Source organism: Penicillium vulpinum (assembly GCF_028829585.1).
Source record: "Penicillium vulpinum strain IBT 29486 chromosome Unknown utg000003l_segment0_segment0, whole genome shotgun sequence".
Classification (NCBI taxonomy): domain Eukaryota; kingdom Fungi; phylum Ascomycota; class Eurotiomycetes; order Eurotiales; family Aspergillaceae; genus Penicillium; species Penicillium vulpinum.
In genome coordinates, this window is record NW_026643243.1 from 6,248,280 (window position 1) to 6,273,411 (window position 25,132).

At 47.2% G+C, this 25,132-nt stretch overlaps 10 protein-coding genes across 10 annotated transcripts; 2 read left to right on the forward strand and 8 right to left on the reverse strand.

Annotated features, from left to right (window-relative positions):
- Positions 1 to 564: 564 nt before the first annotated feature.
- N7479_007393 (uncharacterized protein) lies at positions 565 to 1,204 on the reverse strand (the record flags this gene model as incomplete). The annotated part of the gene is made up of 3 exons (XM_057255087.1): positions 565 to 594; positions 659 to 888; positions 1,024 to 1,204. The coding sequence occupies 3 exons, from the start codon at positions 1,202 to 1,204 to the stop codon at positions 565 to 567; spliced, it is 441 nt and encodes a 146-aa protein (XP_057108949.1).
- Positions 1,205 to 1,951: 747 nt separating this feature from the next.
- N7479_007394 (uncharacterized protein) lies at positions 1,952 to 3,424 on the reverse strand (the record flags this gene model as incomplete). Its single annotated transcript, XM_057255088.1, has 3 exons — positions 1,952 to 2,742; positions 2,773 to 3,335; positions 3,387 to 3,424. 3 exons carry the CDS (start codon positions 3,422 to 3,424, stop codon positions 1,952 to 1,954), a joined length of 1,392 nt encoding a protein of 463 aa, XP_057108950.1.
- Positions 3,425 to 4,262: 838 nt separating this feature from the next.
- On the reverse strand, positions 4,263 to 4,610 carry N7479_007395 (uncharacterized protein; the record flags this gene model as incomplete). The annotated part of the gene is made up of 1 exon (XM_057255089.1): positions 4,263 to 4,610. One exon carries the CDS (start codon positions 4,608 to 4,610, stop codon positions 4,263 to 4,265), a length of 348 nt encoding a protein of 115 aa, XP_057108951.1.
- Positions 4,611 to 5,146: 536 nt separating this feature from the next.
- N7479_007396 (uncharacterized protein) lies at positions 5,147 to 7,285 on the reverse strand (the record flags this gene model as incomplete). The annotated part of the gene is made up of 3 exons (XM_057255090.1): positions 5,147 to 6,689; positions 6,737 to 7,106; positions 7,174 to 7,285. 3 exons carry the CDS (start codon positions 7,283 to 7,285, stop codon positions 5,147 to 5,149), a joined length of 2,025 nt encoding a protein of 674 aa, XP_057108952.1.
- A 2,902-nt stretch (positions 7,286 to 10,187) lies between these two features.
- N7479_007397 (uncharacterized protein) lies at positions 10,188 to 11,300 on the forward strand (the record flags this gene model as incomplete). The annotated part of the gene is made up of 1 exon (XM_057255091.1): positions 10,188 to 11,300. One exon carries the CDS (start codon positions 10,188 to 10,190, stop codon positions 11,298 to 11,300), a length of 1,113 nt encoding a protein of 370 aa, XP_057108953.1.
- Positions 11,301 to 12,639: 1,339 nt separating this feature from the next.
- N7479_007398 (uncharacterized protein) lies at positions 12,640 to 13,482 on the reverse strand (the record flags this gene model as incomplete). Its single annotated transcript, XM_057255092.1, has 1 exon — positions 12,640 to 13,482. The coding sequence occupies one exon, from the start codon at positions 13,480 to 13,482 to the stop codon at positions 12,640 to 12,642; it is 843 nt and encodes a 280-aa protein (XP_057108954.1).
- A 658-nt stretch (positions 13,483 to 14,140) lies between these two features.
- On the reverse strand, positions 14,141 to 15,607 carry N7479_007399 (putative mitochondrial ADP,ATP carrier protein (Ant); the record flags this gene model as incomplete). The annotated part of the gene is made up of 5 exons (XM_057255093.1): positions 14,141 to 14,689; positions 14,746 to 14,991; positions 15,205 to 15,281; positions 15,367 to 15,388; positions 15,557 to 15,607. The coding sequence occupies 5 exons, from the start codon at positions 15,605 to 15,607 to the stop codon at positions 14,141 to 14,143; spliced, it is 945 nt and encodes a 314-aa protein (XP_057108955.1).
- A 1,718-nt stretch (positions 15,608 to 17,325) lies between these two features.
- N7479_007400 (KRI1 family protein) lies at positions 17,326 to 19,214 on the reverse strand (the record flags this gene model as incomplete). Its single annotated transcript, XM_057255094.1, has 2 exons — positions 17,326 to 18,971; positions 19,037 to 19,214. 2 exons carry the CDS (start codon positions 19,212 to 19,214, stop codon positions 17,326 to 17,328), a joined length of 1,824 nt encoding a protein of 607 aa, XP_057108956.1.
- Positions 19,215 to 19,576: 362 nt separating this feature from the next.
- On the forward strand, positions 19,577 to 24,066 carry N7479_007401 (uncharacterized protein; the record flags this gene model as incomplete). Its single annotated transcript, XM_057255095.1, has 6 exons — positions 19,577 to 19,632; positions 19,699 to 20,062; positions 20,122 to 22,615; positions 22,667 to 22,753; positions 22,807 to 23,028; positions 23,081 to 24,066. The coding sequence occupies 6 exons, from the start codon at positions 19,577 to 19,579 to the stop codon at positions 24,064 to 24,066; spliced, it is 4,209 nt and encodes a 1,402-aa protein (XP_057108957.1).
- A 322-nt stretch (positions 24,067 to 24,388) lies between these two features.
- Positions 24,389 to 25,051, reverse strand: N7479_007402 (uncharacterized protein; the record flags this gene model as incomplete). Its single annotated transcript, XM_057255096.1, has 1 exon — positions 24,389 to 25,051. One exon carries the CDS (start codon positions 25,049 to 25,051, stop codon positions 24,389 to 24,391), a length of 663 nt encoding a protein of 220 aa, XP_057108958.1.
- Between the last annotated feature and the right edge of the window lie 81 nt (positions 25,052 to 25,132).

Consider the following 25,132-nt stretch of genomic DNA (forward strand, 5'->3'; position numbering starts at 1 on the left):
AGCTTGCGGTCCCGTGCGTGACTTTACGTTTGTTTCTTTTTTCTTGTTCCAATCCATATTTTTTTTTCTGACGACCAGACGGGGCTACTAGCGGAGAGAGATATGGGCGGTGCAGAGTGCATGAGGATGAGGCATCATTATCCGGAGACTTGAACGAGAGAAGAGAGCGGACGAGACGTTCTACACAATCCTTCCCCTCTCTTTCTTGTCGAGGAGAGGGGATCTTTTTTCCCTTTGACATGTTTTTATGATCTCCCTCACCTCTTTGACCCCGATCAACCCTACGGCGTCTTTGTCCCTTTTTTCTCTCGTGGTCTCCTGGAAATAAAGAGCATGTCTAAACACTTCAAAACTGTTCTGTCCTCTCTCTCTCTCTGTGTTGTAGATGTAGGTGTAGACGTCTGGTATCATCTAGCCACCTTCAGATCTTCAGCTTTGAACGTTATATAGATCAACATTCTCTCGAAGCCCAATTTATATCCAATCATTGCTATTGAATTCATGCAACTCTTATTTTTAGTATATATGTACACCACAAGTTCAATGTTCGCATTCCAGTCTACTTCATTTCTTTCCCGACTGAGCCGCGGTATCCTAAAAGATAATCAATCAGCATCGCAAACACCACTGACAGCTAGCAACATAAGGATGTACTCACCAAGTAAACCTGATAGAACTGCATCTTGATATCCTCGTCCCTCTTCTGGGGCGCGAACACAACACGTCCAGCCCAAGGCACATAAACATCATTATCGGGGTTAGTCTTGAGTCTATAGTTCACGCCACCATACAACATGATCTCATCGTCGCCGCCGAAGTAGATCCGTGTCGGCACGTGTTGGCGTGAGACAACGTGTGTCCAGAGACCATGGCGGAGGGTGAGGATTTCTGTTATGAAATTGATTTTATTAGCTGGAGTACAAACCAATCCAGAGGTATATATTCTGCCTGCGTTGAAATAGAAACCGGGATCGGCTGTATAGCTTCAGTGATGTTAAGGGCGGGAATCGGATAGCACCATACCACTTGCGCCCTTAGCCTCTTTTGGTCCCATAATGAGTGTCGCATCTTCAGTGAAGCTTTGCACGTATTTCTCGTGCAGGGATTCGGTGTCGCTGGTGCGGTAGAAGTCTTCCATGAATGCGACCAGCGCGGCACTGCGGGGTGGTGCGCGGGTAGTGTCGTAGGCGATTTGATAAGACATACTTTTCTGAGTTAAGGAGAAATATTTGCAAGCTGGAAAAAAAATAATGAGAAGCTAGAGAGTTCTTGCAGGATATGTCTATTCATCATGAGGGGGGAAATCGGAAGGGACCGCATCCGATCTTGTTGAGAACGAAATCGATGTTTTTCTTTCTATCTTCTTATATGAACCAATTGGTATTATATTATTAGACTTATACCAGGATTAGATACTGATATATGCGATGCCCTGCTAAATCTGAGAAAATATATGGTACAGTCTGCATATGTAGCACTCGAAGCTGGACGTTGTACTTCGGAATGGCATCGGAAGTGGACATACCGACAAATATGAGCCTCGCTAGTCACCCATTGAGAAATTTCTTTAAAATCAAGGTACTTGTGGATATCGTGGATAGTCAGTAAATTCGAGTCACTGCCACATTGATGGATTCGATATATTCCGTATCTTGTAAACCAAACAAAAAACCAAACAAAAAAAGAAGTGCTTTTAGTACAATGCGTTTACTTCGACAACTTTGCCTGATGTATTGGATATATTGATTTTCTTTTTAAATAATATCAGAATGCAAGAAACTTATTTGCTGGATGCTGGAAAAGGACCACAGATCGTTCCTAGCTAAGAAGAAGGGAAAGAGAAAGAACAATTATGGAGAGAGAGAGAAAAGAAACATGCAAATATTCCCAACTCATAGCATCAGTCTTCAACAGTGTTGGATGGCCTAAGACCTTCCCTAATTTTTTTTTTCTATATTCTATCGGAACACTCTTCCCTCATGTAATCATATTGAAGCGCTTTGCTATAGGGAGTTCGTGTGTAGACATATGCTCCTTCACATATCTCGCCCAATTTCCAATTCATTATTACTCCGATAGCACCCTCTGCATCATTAAGTGCTTCCCACGATCGCCAGTCCTCTTCTGGCGGGTATTGGCTACGCAATCTGGTATGACCAAAGTCAATCATAGCCAATTTAAACCTGTATTCAGAATCGGAATCGTTGGCTGGATCAGGTTGCACAATAAAGCACCTTACATTCGTATCGTCATTGAGGACCCCATGGCGCATGATATTGTTGACAATCTCAATAGCTTTGTCAACGATGGGATGCCATGCTTTCCTTGGGGCATTTTCCGGGAGCTCGTGCAGAGGGAATCCTTCAATGTATTCCATAAGAATTCCAGGGTGTTCGAAATACCGACTGAAGGGCTGATCTTGGGTATATTTTGGCCCCAGCATTTTCGTATGTGCAAAAATTCGAGGGACGTAGATACCTTGCAGATCTTTCATCGTCTCGTATGCTCTGATTTCTGCTTCATAAAGAATCTGCTTGGCAACATATGTATCTACCTCTTCACATGTGCGATCCCACTCCTCTTCTTCATTTTCAGATTCCTCCGGGTCCTCAACCACTGCTTCGAGATTGTTGGTCTGCTGTTCCCCAGTTGTTCTATGGTATTTGTTGATAGGATTATTTCCGCTGGCTTCATCACACCTATTGGTCGTTTGGTTTTCAACATCAATGATCTTATGGCCTCCTCAGAAAAGGATCGCGGTAGCTTGAGTACCAAAAAAGCGGATGGCGCAGGATAGACCACGGAAAACAATCTTGCATCCATGGAAGAGAGGAGAGAAGAGCTTGATCGAGAGCATGGAGAATATGGAGAGGGTCCCTTTGGACTTGGCATTGCCATTCCCATTGGTGCTGTCGCTTTTATTGGTGCCTTCCTGCTCATGGGTGTTCTGTTGGTCCTGTTCTTCACTGGTATCTTCCTCTATGATCGTTGGTATAAACCCGTGTTCTTCTTCTCTTTCCTTTATGCAAGACCTTTCGTATTCAATTGCAAACTCCATTCCTTCATCCGAGCAAAGAAGCTTGTAAAGATCTCTCTCGATTTCTGGGGTCCAAGGGCCGGCCCTTTTCCAGAGACTTCGTAGTTCCGTTGAAAACCGTCGGTCATAGATCTTCAAGACCACATTTCCCTCAATCCCTATAGCAGAGAGGTCGGAATCAAATGAAAGAACCATGGCGCATGATTGAGTCCAGGGTTCAAAGGTTTTCACGATTGTAGCTTGAACTGGGCGACCCTCCAGCTGCAGCGTAATCTTGTTGCCGACCACATATGGACATCTGAAGCTGTTAGAATAGATTCACAAGCATCAAAAACCAGGGGTCACTTACTCAGTTACTTCATCTATCCTCTTAGCGTCTTCTTCCATCATAAGATGAAGAACGCACAAAGCTCCATAAAGGTGAAAATAGGCTTGGTCAGAGTGTTGGCCAAGAAGGGACTGAAAGTACAACAGAAGTGAAAACAATAATGACTGAAAAGAGAGCCCACAAACGGTACAAATATTTAACTACTATACAAAGAGCCAAAAAGATGCCAAAAATAGAGGGGCAAAGCACAAGGGGAAACGGACGGAAAGGTTTCTTTCATGCGGAATGCCGCTCCAACTGTCAGTCCAATTACTTCCCACGATACATGACCCAGGGAGAATAAAGAATCTTTGAATTCAACATCTATATGTGAATATCTCTAACATTGATCTTCTTTTTCATTGGACTTTCTAGCCTTGGAACTAAATGCTATACCATGGGGGAGGGGGATAGACTGAGACATTGAAAGGCAAAAAAGCCCAAGGAACCCAGAAGCCAAAAGGCATTGATCTACTTAAACTTACTAATAGCACTATCAGCTTTGTGTATTAAGAATTCAACCTCCAAAGTTAACAACAGAAAAAGAAAATGGAGACTTTATATCTACAATTGTGCTTCAGAGCTGAAATAATATATTGTCCATGATGGAGCTAACAGAGCAAAGTTTGAGTTGATATAAGGGTAAAATCAAACAAAGGGACGAGAAACAAATAGAACAGCAACATTCTATCAAAACAAAATACTAGAATCAGTAGAAATCAAGGAGAGAGTAAAGAAAAATATCTGATCGATCTAACACACTCAAGATTGAAGGTGAATCCCAAGACTGGTTGCAAGAACACAACGGTGAATCTTGAGGAAGATCTCTTTAGTCAAAATTCTGTGAGTATGGTTGTTCTACTTTCCGTTCTTGCTGAGTTCAGTTTTCAGGGTATCAATAACCTCCTGGGAGGTAGGAGGATTAGTCGAACCATCCTTGTCTAGGGTTCCCGGCAAGGTGAAGCTTAACATAGGCTTCTTTAGGTACAGAATCTGAACCTGGTACTCTCGTAACTCAGTGCTCGTCTTCATGCTACTCATTCTATAAGCGCCAAGAGTGCCCGCCTTACCATCGCCGTGAGCTTTCTTCCAATCACCTGTGTTCCAAGGGCATATCAAAGAATCTGCCTTAATACCATCCAGATATTCCGTTGGAGTAATCTTGCTCTTCTTAACACGAGCCATATTGGTTCCTTTTCCAGGCATGCTGAAAGACAGATATGAGCTGTGTAAGATATATATAGTAAGCAATGAGTGCACTGAAGGCAGATCAAGATGAGATCAAGTAGTTTGAGTCTTCATATCGAGCCGGACCTTCGTGGTTCTTATGCCGCAGCAAATATAAATTCAAGAGACTACTCAGGATACTCAATACAAAGAGCTGTCTACATAATAAAGAGACCACACAAAGGGTTTGTATCTACAAACATCATGCTTGAACCATCAAAAACACTACAGAGACATTGAAGTTAGGGAGACTGGGGAAAGGAGTTAAAGTGACTCTTGAAACGAGACTGCCAATGAGAAAAACCCCCCAAACAAAAAGATCAAGAAGGCTTTTATGTCCTCTCTATGGAAACTTCAAATGAAAAAAAAAAATTAGGTTTTGTGTGTAGAATAGATCCAGGTACGCACACTGTTCATATCAAATCCATCTATGGCCTTAGTCATATCGAATCAACGGAGCTAGGAGATGCAGAGCCCTTTTCTGTAGTCAAAACACTGGTGCATTTTATCTGATCCTAGGAATCAAAGTAATTCAAAGGCAATTTTAATGCACGGCATTGCTCCAATTCATCCAAATCCCTCATCCCTGACGGCCACTGAAGCAGCCGAAGCTGACTTTCTTTACGAAATGACTCCCATGGCCCATTTGCCTCAATCTCCCGAGTTGTATTGTAATATCCTCTTGCCTTCAAAAAGGCCAAGTCAGGAGTAGGCCTAGCCACCCTCGCAAAACTCGCCCAAGAATCCAGTACATACTGCCCAAAGGGTAAATCCAACTCATCCCGGAACGGCAATCCCTGGCGACGGAAACTCCCAAACACGTAGAACAGCTCACCGGAATGGCATTTAAAGTACTCCTGGCTAGGGTCACCATTTGGGAACTCATCTGTGATGGGAGCGTTGCACACCGGGGCATTCGGTGACCAGCTTGGCATTTGGTATGAACGGTTGAACTCGTAGTAGAAGATATCGGGGAATATGTGGTTCCTTGAGCCTGTATGTGCAGTTGCTTTATTGATGCAGCGGAATATTGCATCTGTGGCTATGCGAGAGGATGTGTTGAAGATATCGAGTGTAGCGTTGGCGGTTGATGGCACAGGGAATAGCTGGCTTGGTACAACTGAGTCAGGCAGATCAGATTCATTGAGGAAGGACTTCAGAGTTTCTCCCACTCTAGGATAGCCGAGTATGGCAGCGTCATCGTCTCTCATCATACCGATCATCAAAGGCACATTGGCAGTTGATGCTGGGTTTGTTAAATCCAGCTCTGAGATCTGGAGGTAGACGCCGTCAACAACCAGATACCGCGCTGAGTCGGCGAGATTTGCAATCGTTGACGCGGGGAGTTTTCTCAAACACTCGACTGGTGAAGCAGCATCTGTGCATTTTGTCTCGTTGAGAATAGCATTCCCCACAACATCCATCTCTTGCGCGATAGTATAGTATTTCGAGAAGGTTGTGCCATAAGCCAAGCCGCCAAGGTTGCTCTGCATGATTGCACCAGCGAATTTATCTTGTGCTACAGGAGAAGCAAGCAGTGCCCGTACTGACGCTGCACCGGCTGATTGGCCGAAGATTGTCACCCTGTCCGGATCGCCCCCGAAGTCCTGAATGTTTCGACGAACCCACTCCAGCGCCGTGGTCTGGTCTGCCAATCCGTAATTTCCGTTGGTCTTGCCATCATCTAGGGCGAGGAATCCCAATGTTCCCACACGATAGTTTATTGTGACAACCACAACATCGCCTCTCGAGGCTAGATTGCTGCCGTCGAATGTCGGGTCACTGCCAGTACCGCCAATGAAAGCTCCGCCGTGAATCCAAAGCATCACAGGTTTGAGGTAGCTCTTTCTGACTTTATTGCTCTTAGGAAGATAGGGAGTCCACACATTAAGAAACAGGCAGTCTTCTGAACCAGTTGTGCCTTGTGTACAGTCAGAGCCATAGTTGAGAGCAGAAGCTTTTTTGCCAGTCCCTCTATATGATTTGGCATAGTCCCATCGTCGGGGCTTTTTAGCATAGCGAATTCCCAGGAAGCGAAAACTGAATCGATCTCTGAATCTATGTTTTGTTAGGATAGATTGCAAGAACTACCAGTTCCTACGTACCCAGTGAGATACTCATCGTTAGAGTGGACAGTCACCTGCCATTGAGCACTTATATCCTGAAATGTACTGTTGGATAAAGGAGCACTTTGTGTACAAAGAACGGGCAGTTTTTCTTTTGCAGAGGCTTTATTGACCCGACCATTTGTGTCGATGGTCGACAGTTTGCGATGGTCCGAGGCAGTCCAAAAACGTTGACTGCGAGTGTACTTGCCTTGGAATACAAGATAGTCCAAGCCGTTTCGAATATCTCTGTAACTAGACTCAGTCCCCCAGAGCGTCCCTCCAAGTTTTTGACAGCTTTCAGTGGCTTCTTGCCATGGTCTCGCATCGAGCACCAGGATCCCTGAACCCGATAAAGGACTTTCGGCTTCTATTTCGATAATCAGTCATTGATTTTAGATTCCAATTTAGATTCCAATCTCAGGGGATATGTATACCTAGCAGATCATTGTGAATAACAATAGAAATATCAGAGTTTAGGGACTTGGGGCTCACTGCTGCGTTTGCAATGGTTGCTAAACAGAAAAATGCAAAGCCGTAGTAGACCATTGTCAGATATGCGATGACTCGAAGAAAACCCCTAAATAACCAGAAAATATCCCATACTCCTATTTAACGAATTTCCTTCTGGCTAATTGTCTAATTATTTAGGCATTTGAAACCCCGCGTCGGGAACATCACCTTGATAAAACAGGTGAAGATGGCCCAATTATCCGATCATAAGAGTTTGACATCATGTTTAATAGGAAATAAAGCTTGTTCTATCTCTCATTATAATTTTTGTGTGATAATGCAATAGTATTGTCTAAAATCATAGCAAAACAATGCGGTGTACAGAGTGAAAGCATCTAGAGCACCCCGCACCGGCAGGGATTTTCCCCACAAAGCTTTCAATGAGCGTAACATCATCCCACAACTGAGAAGATACAGCGCCCAATATTTTCGGTTCTTTATACTAGCACAGTCATGGCCGACTCAATGCAACCAAGGGGTAGGCTGCCACCTCCACCCCCACCTCCCCCAGAGAACCCTCGGTCAAAGATATCGCCCACAGTCCTAAAGATGCGAAGCACATCTCCCAGTCACTTCTTTCAATCCCAAGTCCCCCGACCTCAAAATGAAGGCCCTACTCCAACAGGTCCATATTTCTTCTACGGCTCACTTCAAGACCAAAGTCTTCTCATAGATCTATTAGACCTAAAACGTGCCTCCCACCTACGACCCGCATATATTGAGGGTTATAAGTGTAAACTTTGGGGACACTACCCAGCCTTACTCTCTGGTGATCCTAGGGATACTGTGGCAGGGGCTGTGTACGAGGTACCGACAATTGAGGACGCGGAAAAACTAGCGGCGTATGAGGGACCTAGCTATACTACTGTTGCTTGCTCAATTCGGTATATGGATTCCGAATCTCCAACACAGGCAGAGGGCTACACGTTTCTTTTTGTGGGAAATATGCGCGACCTGAGTGAGGGGTCTTTTGATTTAAAGCTGTGGTCAGAAAGGAGGGCATTAAGAAATAATTGAGAATGAGTGAGATACAAGGTCCAAACTTTGAAATCCGAGATAGGAAACTATAGATAGAATATACGGCGCAGAGTCAAATGACCATCGGCAGCTGAGGCCTATCACTTTTACTCTGAGTCAGATTGACTAAATATTGTCTGATTACATACCTAGATGAGGCAATCTTAGGCAAAGCATGACTAAAATGTAGTATCAGAATCAAGTTGATTCCCAACAGGGGTAGAACAGTGTTCGGAGTACCAAGAACAGATTAAGGTACAGATTCGGAGATCAACAATCGGGCAAGTAAAACCCTCAGCTGCAGCACTGTTGAGGGGTTAGGATTGTATAGAATTGTATAGAAATTGTAGAATGGTATAGAAGATGACATGCAGGGCTAGCTTCTCACCCGCATCTCCTTCCCGCACAATGGGAGAGGGGGAAAAGGAATGACCAAATTGAGTAATCCCACAAATTCCAACACAGACCCCAAATAATAAACCCACAAGTCAAGTGTACACAAGTGGCTATGTCGTACATAGACCGCACTAGGTGCATTCTTCGGGGCAATGGAGACTTGGGTTTCCAGGGAAGCATAGTATGCAGGATTACACATTCCAAGATAAGGCGAATATGCTGTCCATATTCGGGATTTCAAGGATTCAATGTTTGTCACATATTTATGGTTATTATATTATTATGGTTGTATATTGCTTATACAAGTGCATCTTTTACATGTATATATAGTGATTATAGCGAGTATAAAAGGGAATAATAGAAGCCATAAGCCTCAGAATCGTCACCGGTACAAGTGACGTCAAAGCCAGAGCCCAGATTGTAGTGGGGACCCGAGAGAAAGTGGAGGTACCTGGTACTTACGGAGTTGCCCTTGTGTGTTGTACAAATGGAGCTGATGTAAGGGCTCTACTCTTTGTAGGGAGATTCTAGATCACATCGTCAGATGTAGAATCAGAATGACATCTACATGTATATATATATCTATCTATCATTTAGATACAAAAGATGTTCTTAAATTGGTCCACGTGCCCTTAACGATGGTTATCAGCCGATGATAGGAGAAAATAGGGTTACGCCCTGGAGCGCTGCAAGCGTTCATTAAAGGCGCACGAGCACTTCCAATCACCATGACTGGCCGATAACAACTTGGCATGAGGGGTTTTTCTCTCTTTCTATTACTCACCTTTGACTAGTGGGGGTTACGAAATACAGGGAACTTAGATCGACTCAGGGATATTTAGTGTATGAAAGACAGGAACAAGATGAACATGTAGTTTTTTTTACAAAAAATAGGTATAGTAAATGGTGTAGAATGTACATTCATATTAATAATGTACTTTTTCTTAGAAAAAAAAGAAAAGAAAACTCAGTAATAATGTCGTTATAATAGTGATAATAGTTATAATAGTATAGTAATAGTGATAATAGTGAAGAGAGAGCCGGAAGCACCCGGTGTCCCACGAGGCGCCAATCAATCCACCCACGCGCTTTCCTGGACCGATTTACCCTTGGGCCCTTCCTAAGTACAAAGGTGTAAGTCACTTCCAGGGCAATCGGGCCTTGTACCCCTCCAACTCATCTTCTTCTCTTCTTCACACACCTCTTCCATAACTTCGATCTCTTTGCCCTGGAATCTGCTCTTATCGCGACTATCGTCCCCTTGCCGCGTCGCCCCTGCGTGGAATAGCCCTAAACAGTCGACCCCAACTTCGTCGCTACACGGCTACAGTGTCTCTTTGTCACTGTGTGTGAAAGGTGAGTTATCTTGTTTTTCATGTTTTTTCATTCTTTCACTTTGAGACGATTCTGTTGCCACTCGATCCCTGGTACTTCTTTGTCGCGTCTTGGAAGGTTTTCTGACTCATATCCCCCGGTTTGCGCGCTCTAGGTTCTTCTCCTTTCACAAATCCATACTCTGTCCATCATGACTTTCCAGACAAACTCCAGCATTGCAATGGCTCTTGCTGGCAAGACTGCCTCGGTTGATATCCCTCAGCGCCGTTCTGGCCTGAGCGGTGGCCGTGTGTCTACGCGATCCGGACAACCTGCGATGTTGCCCACGCCACCCAACTCGATTTCCCCGACTCTCCCTCCTCAGACCTTCAAGCACCGAGTGACACTGTCGCCTGGGTCCCCGCTATCGACTGTCCCCCAGTTGGACTCCGATATCGATCTCCAGGATGCGGAACACGACAACGGTCATCACGTCCCCCAGCCTGTCGACGACCTCGACAGTACCGGCGCGATCACCCCTGCCATGCTCTCCAAGTATCATCTCCCTGAGATCTTGCTCCAGCAGGGCCCCTTGGCTATCCGCCACGTTATGGGTCATCTGACAACTTCCGTTCCTGGCTTTTCGCATATTCCCCCAGCCAAGGCGCGCAGACTGGTTGTCGCGGCGTTGGAAGGTCGAGGAAATGGAGGAGAGTCAGGTGGTATCTATGGCGACGTGGTGTTTGAGAAGATTGGTTGGGGTCGCTGGGACGCGCGACGTCGTGGTGAACCTGCTCGCGATCATGATTTGAACGCTTCGTCGTCGCCTCCCTCAAGTGTCGCCGGTTCGTTCCAGCAGCGTGGCGTACAGATTCAGGGTCAGTCGGGCTGGCAGGGTGGCAACCGTCATCCATACCGCATGAGCTTTGCCGAATCCACGGCATTCTCGTACACCGACGATTATGGCATGCACGGGGACCTTGACATGCTGGAACACGAGGCCGACAAGATGTCTCTCGATGGCGACGACGGCGAGTACTGTTCTTCCTCGGAGGCTCCCGACGAAATGCAAGAGAATGAGTGGGTTGAGGGTGATGATACCGATGAGGAGGACTGGGCCCAAATCGGCGCCGACGCTCTGCGCGCCCGTTCGATGAACAATAATGGCAGTTTTATCAACAGCCACGTCGCTGCGCGAGCTAAGCCTCAGCCTTCTGGGATTTTCCCCGCCACCTGTCCATCTGTGGCTGAATTTCCACCCCGCACCTTCGACATCCAGGAACGCGCCGCTGTGGAGGCGCTCCTCTGTCTGGGTTCCATGTAATGCCCCACCTTCATCATGACCGGCGTTCATTTCCTTCAACTCTTTTCGCGATACACTTTTTTTTCTTTTCATTATTCAAGGTCGTCGAAGCTGGTCTGGACCGCTTTTGGCGTGCCGTGGTTTTTCAACAATTCGTCCAGAAAAAAAAATCCAAAGTCAGGAAATTTGGCTAGCTTTGCAGTGCAACTACCTCGATTGATGGGCGTTGGGTTGGACCTTTATGGTATTGGGTTTCCAAGATGGCGTTCAAGTTTTCACTTTTCTCTTATGCCTGATACGAAACAACTTGTCATGACGATTCAGGGTAGCAGTCCGTCCCGTCGCTGCTACCACTATGACAACTCCAAATACCCCTTCTCTTCTCCGCTCTCTTTACTTTTTACATGGGTTGGCTCACAGTACTATTATCTGTGACTTACTCATTCTGGCGTTTATCTTTGCATTAGGTCGAGTTAGCTACCACTGCTACAAGACCTTGTGTTTCTTTCTTCATACTTCGGACTTTTCTAATACTCTACTTTGTCTCTTTTTTTTATGGGTTTTCTTTTCCAAGCACTCCCCAATCCTTCTTGGAAGATCTCAGCCATCTGGAACGAGGTTCTGGTCGTCTTCATTGATTGCACTGGTCCCTCTAACTTGTATGGAATCTCAGTCATCTTCACTGATCCAACTGAGAAGTTGTCTTCTTCCTCTCTCTCTGTCTCTCTATTTGTTTTTGTTTCTCTTTTTGTGCTCTACGCATAGTCTGTTGTACATTGCAGGTTGAACATCCTTGCATTACCTCGGGGGTTTCGGCTTCACTTTTTGAGGCTGGATGCTTAACGCTTCAGCCGAGGATAGGATGGAAGTACATATGCAGTCACCCACCTAGTTTTTTAAAAAAAAACTTAACCCGTCGCAAATCCTGCGCGGTTTAGTGAACATCTTGTCATTTCGCTTGTAAACTCAATTTTCCATTGTATGTCTCGATACTCGTCTGAAGAATCCACACTGTCTTAGATGTGTGATGGATACACAATTCTCATCTTGTGAGTTCAAATATCAGAGATTTACCAGGAAGCATAAAATAGGCAGAACTACGTTATACTCCTGAACTACCATTATCTTCAATATCCAAGTTCAACCAAGATATTGCGATTAAAAATATCGTTGGAACCAAACTCCTAATAAAGTACAAACCTCTAGTCCATAACCCAATTTGTTACTCCCTCATACCTCAAATATTCTACCTGATACACAACAATCCCAACCCACCGCATGCAAATCCTCAGGAAACCAATAATGAAACAACCAAACACCAATCTAACCCCCCAATAAGCCCAACCCATAGTCCATCCACCTAATCATGAACATCATTAATCTTCTTCCAAAGCCCCTTCTCAACCTCCGCCAACTTATTCCCAGACCAACGCATCCACCCCTTCGCCGCACCCATAAACCCCTCCTCCTCTTCAGGGAAGATACTACTCGCCCCACCACCAGACCCCGTCTCAGCACTGGCACCGTAGTGCATCGGCAGAGTCTGCGCCTGTGACTGGTGACGAGCGTGCGGTCCCGCCTGGCTCTGGTATACAGATGAGTAAGGCGAGGAGGTCGAGTTCGGCAGTGTAGTCTGCGGACCTAGGCTGGGCGCATTGTAGGAGTAGGATTGCGCGTAGCTTTGCTGGGTTGGCTGGGCTGCTTGTGGTGGAGGTTGAGAGATGGTTTCGCCGGCTTTGGGGGGTGGGGGGATTGGAGAGGACTTGGGCGATACTGTTGTTTCTGTGGATGCTGTTGGTGGTGATGGGAGGGCGCCGGGCTGGGGTGCGGGTGGGGTCTGGGTTGTGGATGTTGCTGTCTCGGGGAAGGAGGTTGTTGGTGGTGGTTGTTCGGGGGCGGCTGTTGCTGTTGCTGTTGCTGTTGCTGTTGGGGTTGGTTGCACTGCGGCGCCTGGCTGGGGTGCTGGTGGTGGCGAGGAGCTGGGCTCGGCGGCTGTGTCGATTGGAGGGTCTGAGGGAGCTGTGGCTGTTGCTGTTGCTGTTGTTGTTGCAGGTGCTTGTGGAGGTTGTGAGGGTGCGCTTGCTGGTGACTCGATTGCGGTGGCGGGTTCAGGTTGCGAGGTCGCTGTGTGCGTGCCTTCTTCCTGCTTGTTGGAGTTCACAGGCGCTGAAGTGTAGGTTTTGATACCTGGTGGAGAAGACATTTTGAATAGTGATACAGAGATATGCTGTAAATGAACGGCTTTAGGTGTCAAGGGGGAGTGAGGAGGCTTCGTAGCTTCAAAGGAGCCTAGACGTCATAGCTATTGCCGCTGTGGAGCCTTGCCGTTTTGGGACCGTTTTGGGACCCTTTTTTTTTTTGCTGTTGCCTGTGAACTTTGTTTGAAGCATTCGTATAACGCTGGCTGAAAGGCATCTGCGCTTTTGGAAGTGGTTAACCTCGTTGCTTGCTGTTGTTTCGAGTATGCGAACATAGCCTAAACCAACGTGCATCCCTGACAGGATGATATCTCAAATAATCACCCAGCCCTGGAGAGATCCAGAAAGTAGTCTAGTCTTAGCTTGTTGATACCCTAATACGATTATTTACTTTTACAATATCTACGAAGGATAGATTGCAAGAAGGATAAGTTGAAAAAAACGAAAGAGTTTGCAGGCAGTAAAGTACATTTGGGTACACAAAAAGGAAGAATTAGACCATTCTATGCTTCAAGATCCTTCGGACCCATTTCTTGACGCATCTATCTTTTGACCATCCCACATCCTCGACTTCCACGCCCAGTGGTCACACTGGGGGAGGGATGCACATCCCCTGTTCCAGTATAACTACAGTGGCACGAGACTCACATTTCAGTGAATCGCTTAGAACTTCTTACCGAGGAGGACGAGCTGGGCCTTGTCGTAGATGGACAGGACACCGGCACCGGCAACACCACGGAGGATGTTAGCACCAGCACCCTTGAAGAGAGACTTGACACCCTCCTTGGCGATGATCTGGCGGGCAGCATCCATGGAGCTGGAGTACTTGACGGCCTCACCAGAGGTCATCATCATGCGACGGCGAACGGTGTCAAGAGGGTAAGATGCAACACCGGCACCGGTGGTGACGGTCCAGCCGAGCAGGAAGGAGGCGATGAAGGAGCCCTCAAGAGGACCAACGAGGAGAACGGGCTTGATGGAATCGTACATTCCGAAGTAGAGACCACGGTAGACGACAATTCCGAGAACGGAGGGACCGAAACCACGGTAGAGACCGGCAATACCGTCGGAGGCGAGGGTCTTGCGGTAGACATCGACCAATCCGTTGAACTGGCGCTCACCAGTACCCTTGGAGGACTTGGCATCGTTGGCCAGACGGGTACGGGCGTAGTCCAGAGAGTAGACGAACAGGAGGGAAGTGGCACCGGCAGCCTAAAAGGTTTGTTAGTTGTAATCCAACCACAAGAGGAATTTTCAGAGATACGTACACCACCGGAAGCAAGGTTACCCATCATCCACTTGGCGTATCCATCACGGTCCTTCTTGTAGGCGAACATGGACTTGTAGGTGTCGCGGAAAGCGAAGTTCAGGGCCTGGGTGGGGAAGTAACGGATGACGTTGGCGGTGTTTCCACGCCAGAGGGACATAACACCCTCAGCAGCGGAGGTACGCTTGAAGCAATCGACAATGCCGTTGTACTTGCGGTCGAGACGGCCCTGCTTGAGCATCTCATCCTATTGATCGACTTTGGTTAGATGCTGGATTGGTGGAGATATTGAGCTGCCGACTGTCACGGGCCAAGGGAGAAAAATTTTTCACAGGCTGTGATCGATGCGAAAATACAGCTTGTGTCCAATGTTGAGTCTCACACTCAATTGCAATCACAATCAAGCATGATATTCTGCCTCTGGACCGCTCCAATCGGTGCTTGATGGGTGGTAACCAACCTGGTTCTGGATCAGGAGCTTGACACGCTCAATGGGGGCAGCGGCGGTCTTGGAGACAGCGGCGGAGACACCACCCACTAATACACAGTTAGTATTGATATTTTAAGCTGTTATTGAAGCGAGCAATTGCTGATAATTGCAAGCATCAAGCGCAACACGTACTCAAGAAGTCGACAACGAAGCCCTGTGAAATGTTAGCATTCTTGCTCGGGTCAATTGATTTTGAGATAGCGATGACCGATCCTTGAAATCGCGTGTCGAAGCAAAGTTGATGATCATTCAAGTAGATACTTCATCGTTTTGAATCTTCACGCGACATCGAGGCCAGCTCACATCCTCAGAAGATACTCACGGGCATGCCGAGCACCGACTTGTCGGCCTGTTTAACGTCACCGGAACCCATTTTGAAGATAGTGCAAAAGAAACGGGATGCAAAAAAAAAGAGAGGAGATGGAAAGAGTGTCAAGAAGAAAGAGACACCAGGGATAATGAGGAAGAAAAAGGAAGAGAGAAGGCGGGAAGGGGGGCCAGAAAAAAAATACTCGACCGCCAGGCGCTAAGACCCAATCAGGAAGCCCAGGTGTTCAAATTACTGTATATTACGGTTATTATACTGTATTAGATTGCCTCCTGCCGATATCTCCCGATCCACTGAAAATTCTGCAATCCAGCCAGCTGGTCTTGATATTGTGGTCTGGACAGTACCTAGGTCATATGGGTGTCCTTTTTTAGATGGTTAAATGGACTATTTTATTTCAGTCTATGATGCAATAACCCTATATAGTTCACTTGTTCCCTATGGAAATCAATGCATATCTAATCTTTTCAACTGTGATCGTCGACATCCTGTAGTCCCGAGCAACGGTCCAAGCGCCGGTGCATAATACCGTAGGTGTACGGTGTATATTTCCTCCAATGCCGGACCTCCACTCCCGGGGCAACCTCCTTTTTGCTGGCCGGGTATCCGATGGCAAATGGGGCATGAAAATTATATCTCGGACTTGCCACCGATCCGGCTGTTCAATTCTGGTCTTACATTCTGGAGTGAAAATGTTTTCAAATATCTCGCTCTTGATTAGTTTCCAATTTATTAGAACTTGAACTCAAAGGACCCGATATTACTTCTAGTATATGGATAGAGGGAGTAGCCCTTTGTTTGTCTCGGGCGAGTGGATTCTCCCAAGTTCTGCTCGACGCCCTACTCCGTACACTAACTACATATCTTATTCCTTAATTTGAATTATGTTGAAATGATCAAGGGCAATTTAGTCAATTTAGCATAGAACCAATTGGGCAAATGTGATCCCTCCCAAGTCTTGTAGTGAGAGATACCTGAACTTGATATGAGACATTTTTTTCCTTGCTACTATTTTTATGTCGCGGGTACAAACTTTAAGGTGATGGATCGCCGCATGGACAAAGTACCTGGGTACTTCACATGTTAAACAAATGTCAGGGTACCCAATAGTACAACATTGGCTCCACTTTCACTTGGTCCTTGAGAAAATATCTGTACAACATAGTACTCTACATTTTTCCATGTCAATTAGTTAGGTCATAAAAGCGATCTCAATTGGAGCTTCCAATACGGAGTAGCTGGCTTGTCATCAAAATATCCCCAAGTTTCGCCCCAGCAACCGCTAGCGTCTAAGTGGACCCGCATCGCATGGGAGCTTTCCGCTTTGGGAATCACGGACTCAGGTAGATATGTACATATGGATATGGATGGACCTGAAAACAAAAGATCGCGAGAAAAACCTTCTCGAACGAATTTTCAAGATCTATCCATAGGTAGTTACAGTATTATCTCTGGTGCCTGGACAAACTATAGTCGCAATTTGTGTTTTATATTCCAGTTCGATCGAAAAGCTGCTGATATATATTCTCAGTATATCACCATCTAGTACTTCTTGAAACTGTCTACCTGCTTTTTTTTCCCCTTATCTCACTTTATTTCTCCGTATGTATTCCAACACGATGATTTATACTTGAGATAGATTACAAGGGACTATCTTAAGTGTACACGACCATTCAACTTAACAGAAAGGATGTTGGTTCATTTCATAAATTAATTTGAAAAAAAGCTATATAAACAGTGGCTGATTGACAGGTACAACACATTTAATGCTTCTTCGACCTCTTTCTCTTCTTACGTGTGCCATCTCCCTCTCTAATATCAACTTTATCCTCACCAACAGCCTCTTTAGGCTGACCAGGTTGGATATCGCCGCCGAACTTGAACTCCGGCCCATTCTCATCACCGAAAGTGTCCTTGCGCCACTCACGGAGCCGGGCCTTTTTGCCCAGCCTTTTCTGATCACGTTGCTTCTGCTCTTCTTCGCGGAAGGTGGCTAGCTTCTTCAGACCAGCGAACTTGTTGAGCTGTGTGTCGTCCGCCATGAGGATATCCCGTGCCGTCAAGCCAAAGCTTTGCGGCGAGGTCTCGCGGTAGCGGAACTTCGTGGCGTTCTTCTTCGTAGCTCCAGGAAGCAAGGTGATGTCGAGATCCAGATTGCGCTCAACCGCATCCTCAATACGAAGACGGTCTTTGCGGGACTCGCGTTTTTGAATCCGCTTCTCTTCGGCCTTGCTCCTCTTCTTCGATCCTGAAGCTTCCTCATCATCTTCGCTTTCGGCTTCTGATAGTTCGAGTGTAGGCTTCACTTCCTCCTCTTCGTAGTCTGGGATCAAGTCGTTGATATCGATATCGTCATCCCATGTGGGCTTCTTAGGATGCTTCTTCTTCTTGTCTCCCTCATTTTCGCTGCCCTCGCCCTCCTCCCCGGCGTAATACTCCTCACCAAACCGTTTTTGCATCTCTGCTTCCCAGTTTGAGTCGTCCCAGGAGGCATCCAGGAAACGAGACCAGTCTTCGTCTGTGAATTGTGACGCGCGAAGTCCCGCAACTTCCTTGATTTGCTCTACCTTTTTCTGGAGTTCCTCAGTCTTCAGCTTGCGAAGACGATTCTTCTCAGTTTCACGCTGCTTCTTCTCCTCCTCCTTGAGAGCGCGCTCGGCGTCGCGAATCTTCTTACGGGAGCTCTTGTCTTCGCGACGAACGGATTGCTGGTTGGTGAGATCACGAGAGTGGGTGACTATCACCTCGTTCATCTTATTGGGATCTTCGAAGCGGAAGTTGTATGCTTCTTCGATAGCGTCCGCCCGCTCAACATCGTCATCCTCATCCGAATCGAATGGATGCAGGTCTGGCTTATCGGTGGGGATCCAGGCTCGTGCTGACAAGAAGTTGGACAGGAAAGTCTCAGGGTCTTTGTCCGCATTCTCAATATCAAGTTTGATTTCAGATTTGGGCAACGAAGTGTCCTGGCCGGGCTTGCGGACCATGAAATCGTCGGCATCTTCCATCTCTTCGTCGGACTTGTCTGCCGCTCCATGCATCTCCTTGACAATAGCATTCTTCAAGTCGGCTTGCTCTTGGGCATAGGTCTTTGGAGTATTTTCCTCTTCAGCTGTATTGACACCACCCAGAAGATTTTCCGTATGGTATTGTCGCAGCGTCATGGACTTTTCCTTGGGGCCCTTTCCGGCATTGACTTCCTCTGGGTTGAACTCGGTGTAAAAGCTGGCATCTTTGTCGTAAACGCGAGGATCCTTGGAACGAATAGCATTCAAAGTCGCCGAGATTTCAGCATCCAGAGCTAGTGTAGCGAGTTCTGCATCGTCATCCTCTTCTTCGGAGTCGGAATCCTCAGAGTCTTCGCCTGGACGGTTTCCAAGACTGGAGGACTTGCCATACTTTGCCTCAACTGTTAACCAAGACAATATTAGTATATGCGAATAAAATGTAAAAATGGTGAATATAAGCACGTACGTCTCGCAACTTCTTCTCTCTTCTTGTTGTAGTCAAATCGACGAGCGTAGTCTTCATTGATCTTAAAAGAGGCCTCAGGCGACTGCTTGCCGAGGAGAACTCCACCAGCGTCGTCCCCAGAGTCGCTATCGCTATCATGCTCCAAGAGCTTTCGCATTTTCTTAGAAGGAGGCTCCATTTTGTGTGATCAGGTATGTGATTGAAGGCCGACTCGGTGAAATCTCCAATTGGCAGAAAGAAAAAAAATCTCCCACCGCCCTCTCCAGAGAAACCTCCCGCTTAGTGCCTTGATTATCAGGCACAAAGGCAGGAACCTGACGTAGCCAATTAGGATCATCTCGTCCTCGAAGGCACTCAGGGCTGAAGAGGTCACAGGCAAAGTCGAGACCGCTACAAGCCGCAAATTTATACACTTGGGCTCTCTTCAGGCCTTGAACTTGAATTGATAAATTGAGTGGCATGAATGAGAGGAGGCTCATCTACACCTCTCACGTCTCGATCTCTGCTCACGCCAAGTGTATGGCTGGAGGCATACACTAGATGTCGAATCAAGCACAAATCCCGTTACCCCAAGTTGGGAAGCTTCTGAGCGTTGTGTGAGTATCTGACATTTCTGCTATAAGAATCCTCTTTCCTGCATACTAATGTATACAATTCTCTAGCCCGGTCGGCCTCAAAGAAGCTGCCCTCGACTCGCCCACCTTTCGTGCCACCACCCTCCATTTCTCCGATCAGATCGATTTCATAGAAAAATGGCTCGACGGATATGCTAAAGCTGCAACAAAGCTCTCATGTGAGCTGACGACTATAGAGAGTGTAGTGAACAACTTTCTTTCCTACTCGACACATCCCCTCGTTGTCTCGGAAGCGGTGATTGACCATGATTATACACTTTTGGCCATGAGGAGGTGCGGTGAGGGATCGAAAGATCTTTGGAGTGGGCTCATAAAAACAACCAGAAAGATGGAGTCATTGATTTCCGAACCCATTCGAGATTTCATTAACGAGGATCTGCGGCCTTTGAAGGTACTGAGAAGCCCCTAAACCAGGTTGCTCTTGTGCAGGATTATCTGACATGGCCATAGGAAATTCGTCGCAACCTCGAGCAAACCCAGAAATCGTATGATTACCTCCAAGCTCGATATGCCTCCCAGTCAAAATCCAAGGAGGCCTCTGCCCTAAGAGAGGAAGCGTTCCAGCTGCATGAAGCACACAAGGCCTACCTGAAAGCGGCAATGGACTATTCAGTACAGGGTCCTCAGGTACGAAACGCACTTGACCGACTTTTGGTTAAGGTCTCCTGCGATCAATGGCGGGAGTTCCGGGAATTTCACAACCACAACAGCGGGAGCTACTTGAAATGGTCCCATGAGATGGATCGTATCAAGGGTTGGCTTCATGAGATGGAAGGGAGTGAAAAATCATCTAAACGAGAGCTATTATCCACCCGGAAGCACATTGAGGAAGCCGCGGAACTTGCTGCTCGACCATCTCGTGAACTGGAGGACTATAGTGTCTCGACCGTTCCGTACCTTGGCTCTCGCCCTATTTCGGCACTTAATGTGAGCAAAGAGATGCGACCAGAAAAGCAAGGATGGCTGTATTTGCGCACATTGTCAGGAAAGCCCACTCGCACTGTTTGGGTCAAACGGTGGGCCTTTCTCAAGCACGGCATATTTGGTTGTCTTGTACAGGGCTCTCGTACTGGTGGCGTGGAAGAAAGTGAACGAATTGGTGTACTGCTTTGCAGTATTCGTCCTGCAGCCCAGGAAGAACGCCGGTTCTGCTTCCAAGTGAAGACTAAGAACAACACCATTCTACTACAGGCAGATAACCAAAAGGAGCTGATGGAGTGGATTGGTTCTTTTGAGGCTGCCAAACAGAAAGCATTGGAAAACCCCACAAGCACTGGTCTTTCGGTTTCCGGAAAAGTCGCGGTTCAAGACCCTGCATTTTCAATTTCTCAACCTCCCGCTTCCGAGTTTGCTGCAGATCCTTCAGATTCTCTCACCCCCAATGCGCACGATGAGCCCGGAGGGGGTGACCGCAGTATGACGCTTCCTGTTCCAGACCGCGATGGAATTCTCATGAGAAATAGTACGGACATTGGAAGCAGCAGAAGACCCACAGGCTTGGATAGTGAGAGCTCTGCCAGAGAGCATGCAAGAGAGCATACCTCTAGACTCATCCAAAAGTTGGATCTTCACCGCAAATCGAACAATGCGGCTCCAATACCTCCTTCCATCCCCGGCCCTGCAGGTGGAATAGCCAGCCTCATCTCTGCCAGCCATAATATTCTTCCTTACAGCACCACCGGTGCTGGTGCACTCAACGTGAATGACGATAGCACCAACCGAGGTCGCAGTTTAAGCACCGTGGATGAGCCTGGCTCAAGTCTTGCACCTGCCACCCTTGCCAATCCCCCAGCACCCACAAGCATGAGCAAGGCGGCAGTGGTTGTGAGCAATGAAAGAGGTATTGGATTAGGTGTATCTGATAGCACAGGTGGTATGCCCAGTGGTATGATGGCGAACCTGTGGGGTAGCTCTAACTGGGGCTTCATGAACAAGCTTCAACGGGAACACCAGATCGATGGAGCTTCTGATGACACCGCAGAAGTCCCACCCTCTTCCACCTCAACACGCCCGATTGCCGCACAGCCCGATGCAGCGGGTGCTTTAGTGGCACCCCGACAGCAATCAGGTCAACGTCACAGACAGACAGTGAGCCTTGATGGAGATGACGTTAAACTCACGCAAGTTGCGCTAGGTATTGGGCATGAATATCCTAGCTACTATCCTCAACAATTAAGGATTCAAGATGCTCAATTCAGATTGCTTTTCCCATACGTCAAGAGAGCGGAACCGTTGGTCTTGGTGTTCAGAGCCACCTGGAGCCCCAACGACCAGCAAGAGTTTCCTGGACGAGCTTATGTCACATCAAGGAACATCTACTTTTATAGTCATCATTTCGGACTGGTTTTAACTACCAGTGTGTCTTTGGAAAGCATTAAGGAGGTAACCGCAGCTCCTGGGCGAGACTGTGACTTCCTTTTCCTTCATACTATCCCACCCCTCGGCAGCGATACTCCTGGCCGGGTTACGATTAAAACTTTCCTTGAACCTCTTCGGCTTCTTCAAAAACGGCTTAACTTCCTGATCCAATGCTCTATTGCCGTGGAGCAATTGCCTTTGGAATCTTTGATCAAAACGCTAATCAAGATGAACACTGGATCACCAGCCCGGAATTCCAGTGCAGATAGCTGGGAAGATCTCTCGTCCGGACTTGCAGACATCAAACACGATGGGGGTAGGCGTACAGATCTGAGTCGTGCAGAGGACATCCGACTCCCTATCTACATAGACAAAGATCTTGAGCTGAATGGAGGCAGGACTGGCCGTGGTCGAGATGTTACTAAATTCAGACTCCCAACCCAACCCGTTGAGTATGTTCCACAAGGTGATCTTGTTTTGGTGACCGAAAAGATTCTCGATATAAGCCCTAAAGCTTTGTTCCATATATTATTTGGCGACAAGAGCGCTGTGTGGCAGCTTCTTTTACATGAGAGGCAAGCTCGAGGTTCGTCGCTTGTAGATCCCCAATCACTTACACGTGGCTAACATTGCAAAGAAATCAAACAAGGCCCATGGGCTAGTACAGAATCGCGGCATTTGAGGCGTGACTTCCACTACAATATCGACACGACAGACATCCTCGGTAGGCTTGATTATTGGTGATCTTGAGATCGAGCTATGACTGATTCTGTATAGGTCGTACTCAAGAAAATGCGATTTCGGATTATCAGATTATCGATGTTCTCAACGACCATCTGTGCTACGTGATCACGGATAAGAAAACCCCATGGCATCTCCCCTTCCGACGTTCGTTCCGGTTGGTCAGCAAAGTTGTCATTACATTCCAGGCTAAGTCGAAGAGCAAGCTTGCTATTTATACGAAAGTCGAGTGGCTGTGGTCTCCCTACGGCCTCAAAAGTGAGTCATTTCTCCCAAATTTGAATAGAGTGCAATAATCTAACATACCCAGATGTGATCGACAAAAAAGCAAGTGATGATCTAGAACAAGATTCCTTGGATCTTGTCGACCTAGTTAGTGACCAAGTACGCCGATTGGGTGCACATAGTCGCACTAAAAAAGCTATTTCGATCTTCGGCCACGTTGGACGCCAGAGCAATGTATCCCAATTTAGTGGCGCTGGTCCCAACCCGAAGCTGGAACCCCGCAAGCCTCGAACACAACGTGCCATGCATGAGCTTCTTCTCGAGACCTTCTTGTCATTCCTCGAAACTAGTGTTTCGTTCCTAATGATGTGGGCCTTTGGCGTAATTCGCTGGTCTTGGAAGACCGTGAGTGCACACAAGATCATCCTGATCATGTTGGCCACAAGTGGAATTCTGAACGGATACTATTCCTCGCGTGATAGCTGGGACTGGTGGCACGAGAGACATGCAGGAAACTTCATGGCGCGGTTGGGTGTACAGCCAAACCTGGTCATGAGCAAATCTATCTACATGCGGGATATTGATGACGCAGTTGCAAACTCCACAATCTGGCGCGGCAGCGGAAATACAAGTGATTGCTTTGCTACCTTCCACGAGCAGACCATGCGGTATTCTGAAATGCCTCTGTCGCTCAGTACATCGGGCCCCCGGGATGCGTTGGCCAAGAGCGCCATCAAACGCTTCCAGCAAACCCGTGAGCGTCTTGGTATGTATCGACACAACCTTCTCGTTGCAATGCGTGTCGTGAACAGCATCGAGAAAGAGGTCATTCAGACCGAATGGGAGCGTTGGCTCCGTGAGGAGATCCGGCGCTGTCGCCAGGTCGAGCTTCTCCTCGGCGGAGAAGCCACTGAAGGCGATGACTCGCAGACTGGCCGAACGGATAAAGCTGAGCGTGTCTTTGCCGAGCATGCAGACAACATCAAGCAGTGGTATGAGGAGTACTGCTCGAGTTGTCGAATGGAGCAAGAACAGGTCATATTCAATGACCATGGCGATCTATTTCCTTGATTTTTTCTTTTCCTGCAGCAGTTTCTAGTCGTCTATCTGAACATATTGTCAAGCCTTCTGTATTGACATTTAGCTTTTTTTTTTTTTGCTCCTTGCTTATCACTATACCCAGTACCTAGCTGATTGTGTCAAGAATTAGTGCACAATTTCGGCCTATATCATGCAAGTCTTTTGTTGCTTTGAATATATTCTGTAAACCACATAGATAATGTCATTTCACTGATCTTTTGAATGAGTCGTCACATCATGTCGTTAACCCGTAAGGGGTAAGAATGCAATAGGTATTATTATGTACACATGAGAACCACTTAGCTCTGCACACTCAGTTCTGCCTCGGCTTCACCTCGCCTTCATGCACAACATAATATGCTACCGTCCCGTCCCCACCCATCCCCTTATCCACCATAGCAAGCAACAAGCTTTGCGAGCCCCATTCCTTGGTCAAACGAGCTTTCTCCTTCTTATCATAGTACTGCGCCAGCTTTTCTGCCTTCTGAGGATCCAGACCCGACGCCCCCGGCTGCATGCTCGTAGGATTGACAGATCGATCATGCTCTTCAGCCTTTCGCTTGAACTCAGGAAGCCGGTCAAACACAGCAGCCATATGGCGCAAGGTCCACGGCTGACCCTGTGTAGTCGGCACCACGAACATGCGCTGCGGCTCGAGGTCGTCTTCGCGAATCCCGTTTTCTAGCATGTAAAGCTGCTCATCTGGATGTGTGTACACGCGGTGTGGGGGGTAGCCGGAGAGCAGAGGGATTGGTTCTTGTGGTGGCTGGTGGGGGTCCTTTTCTAATGTGTTTGAGTCGCCTGCTTGTCCAGGAATGACCTCTCCCACTATGGAGGTCCACAGGTGTTGGTGCTCGAGGTTGTGCTGGACTTGCGCGGATCTTGCAAGGTGAGGGGATTCGTAGCCTTTTTCGGTGATGTGTTCAGTGATCGCCGATGCGTGGGGCCGATTGGTGGCTTTCTGTGTGCCTGCCATCATGGATATTTTGTTGAAGCTTTTTGTCTCGTGGGAATTACACCGAGGGAGCTCCGCTTAAGAAACCGCAAATCTCGGGAC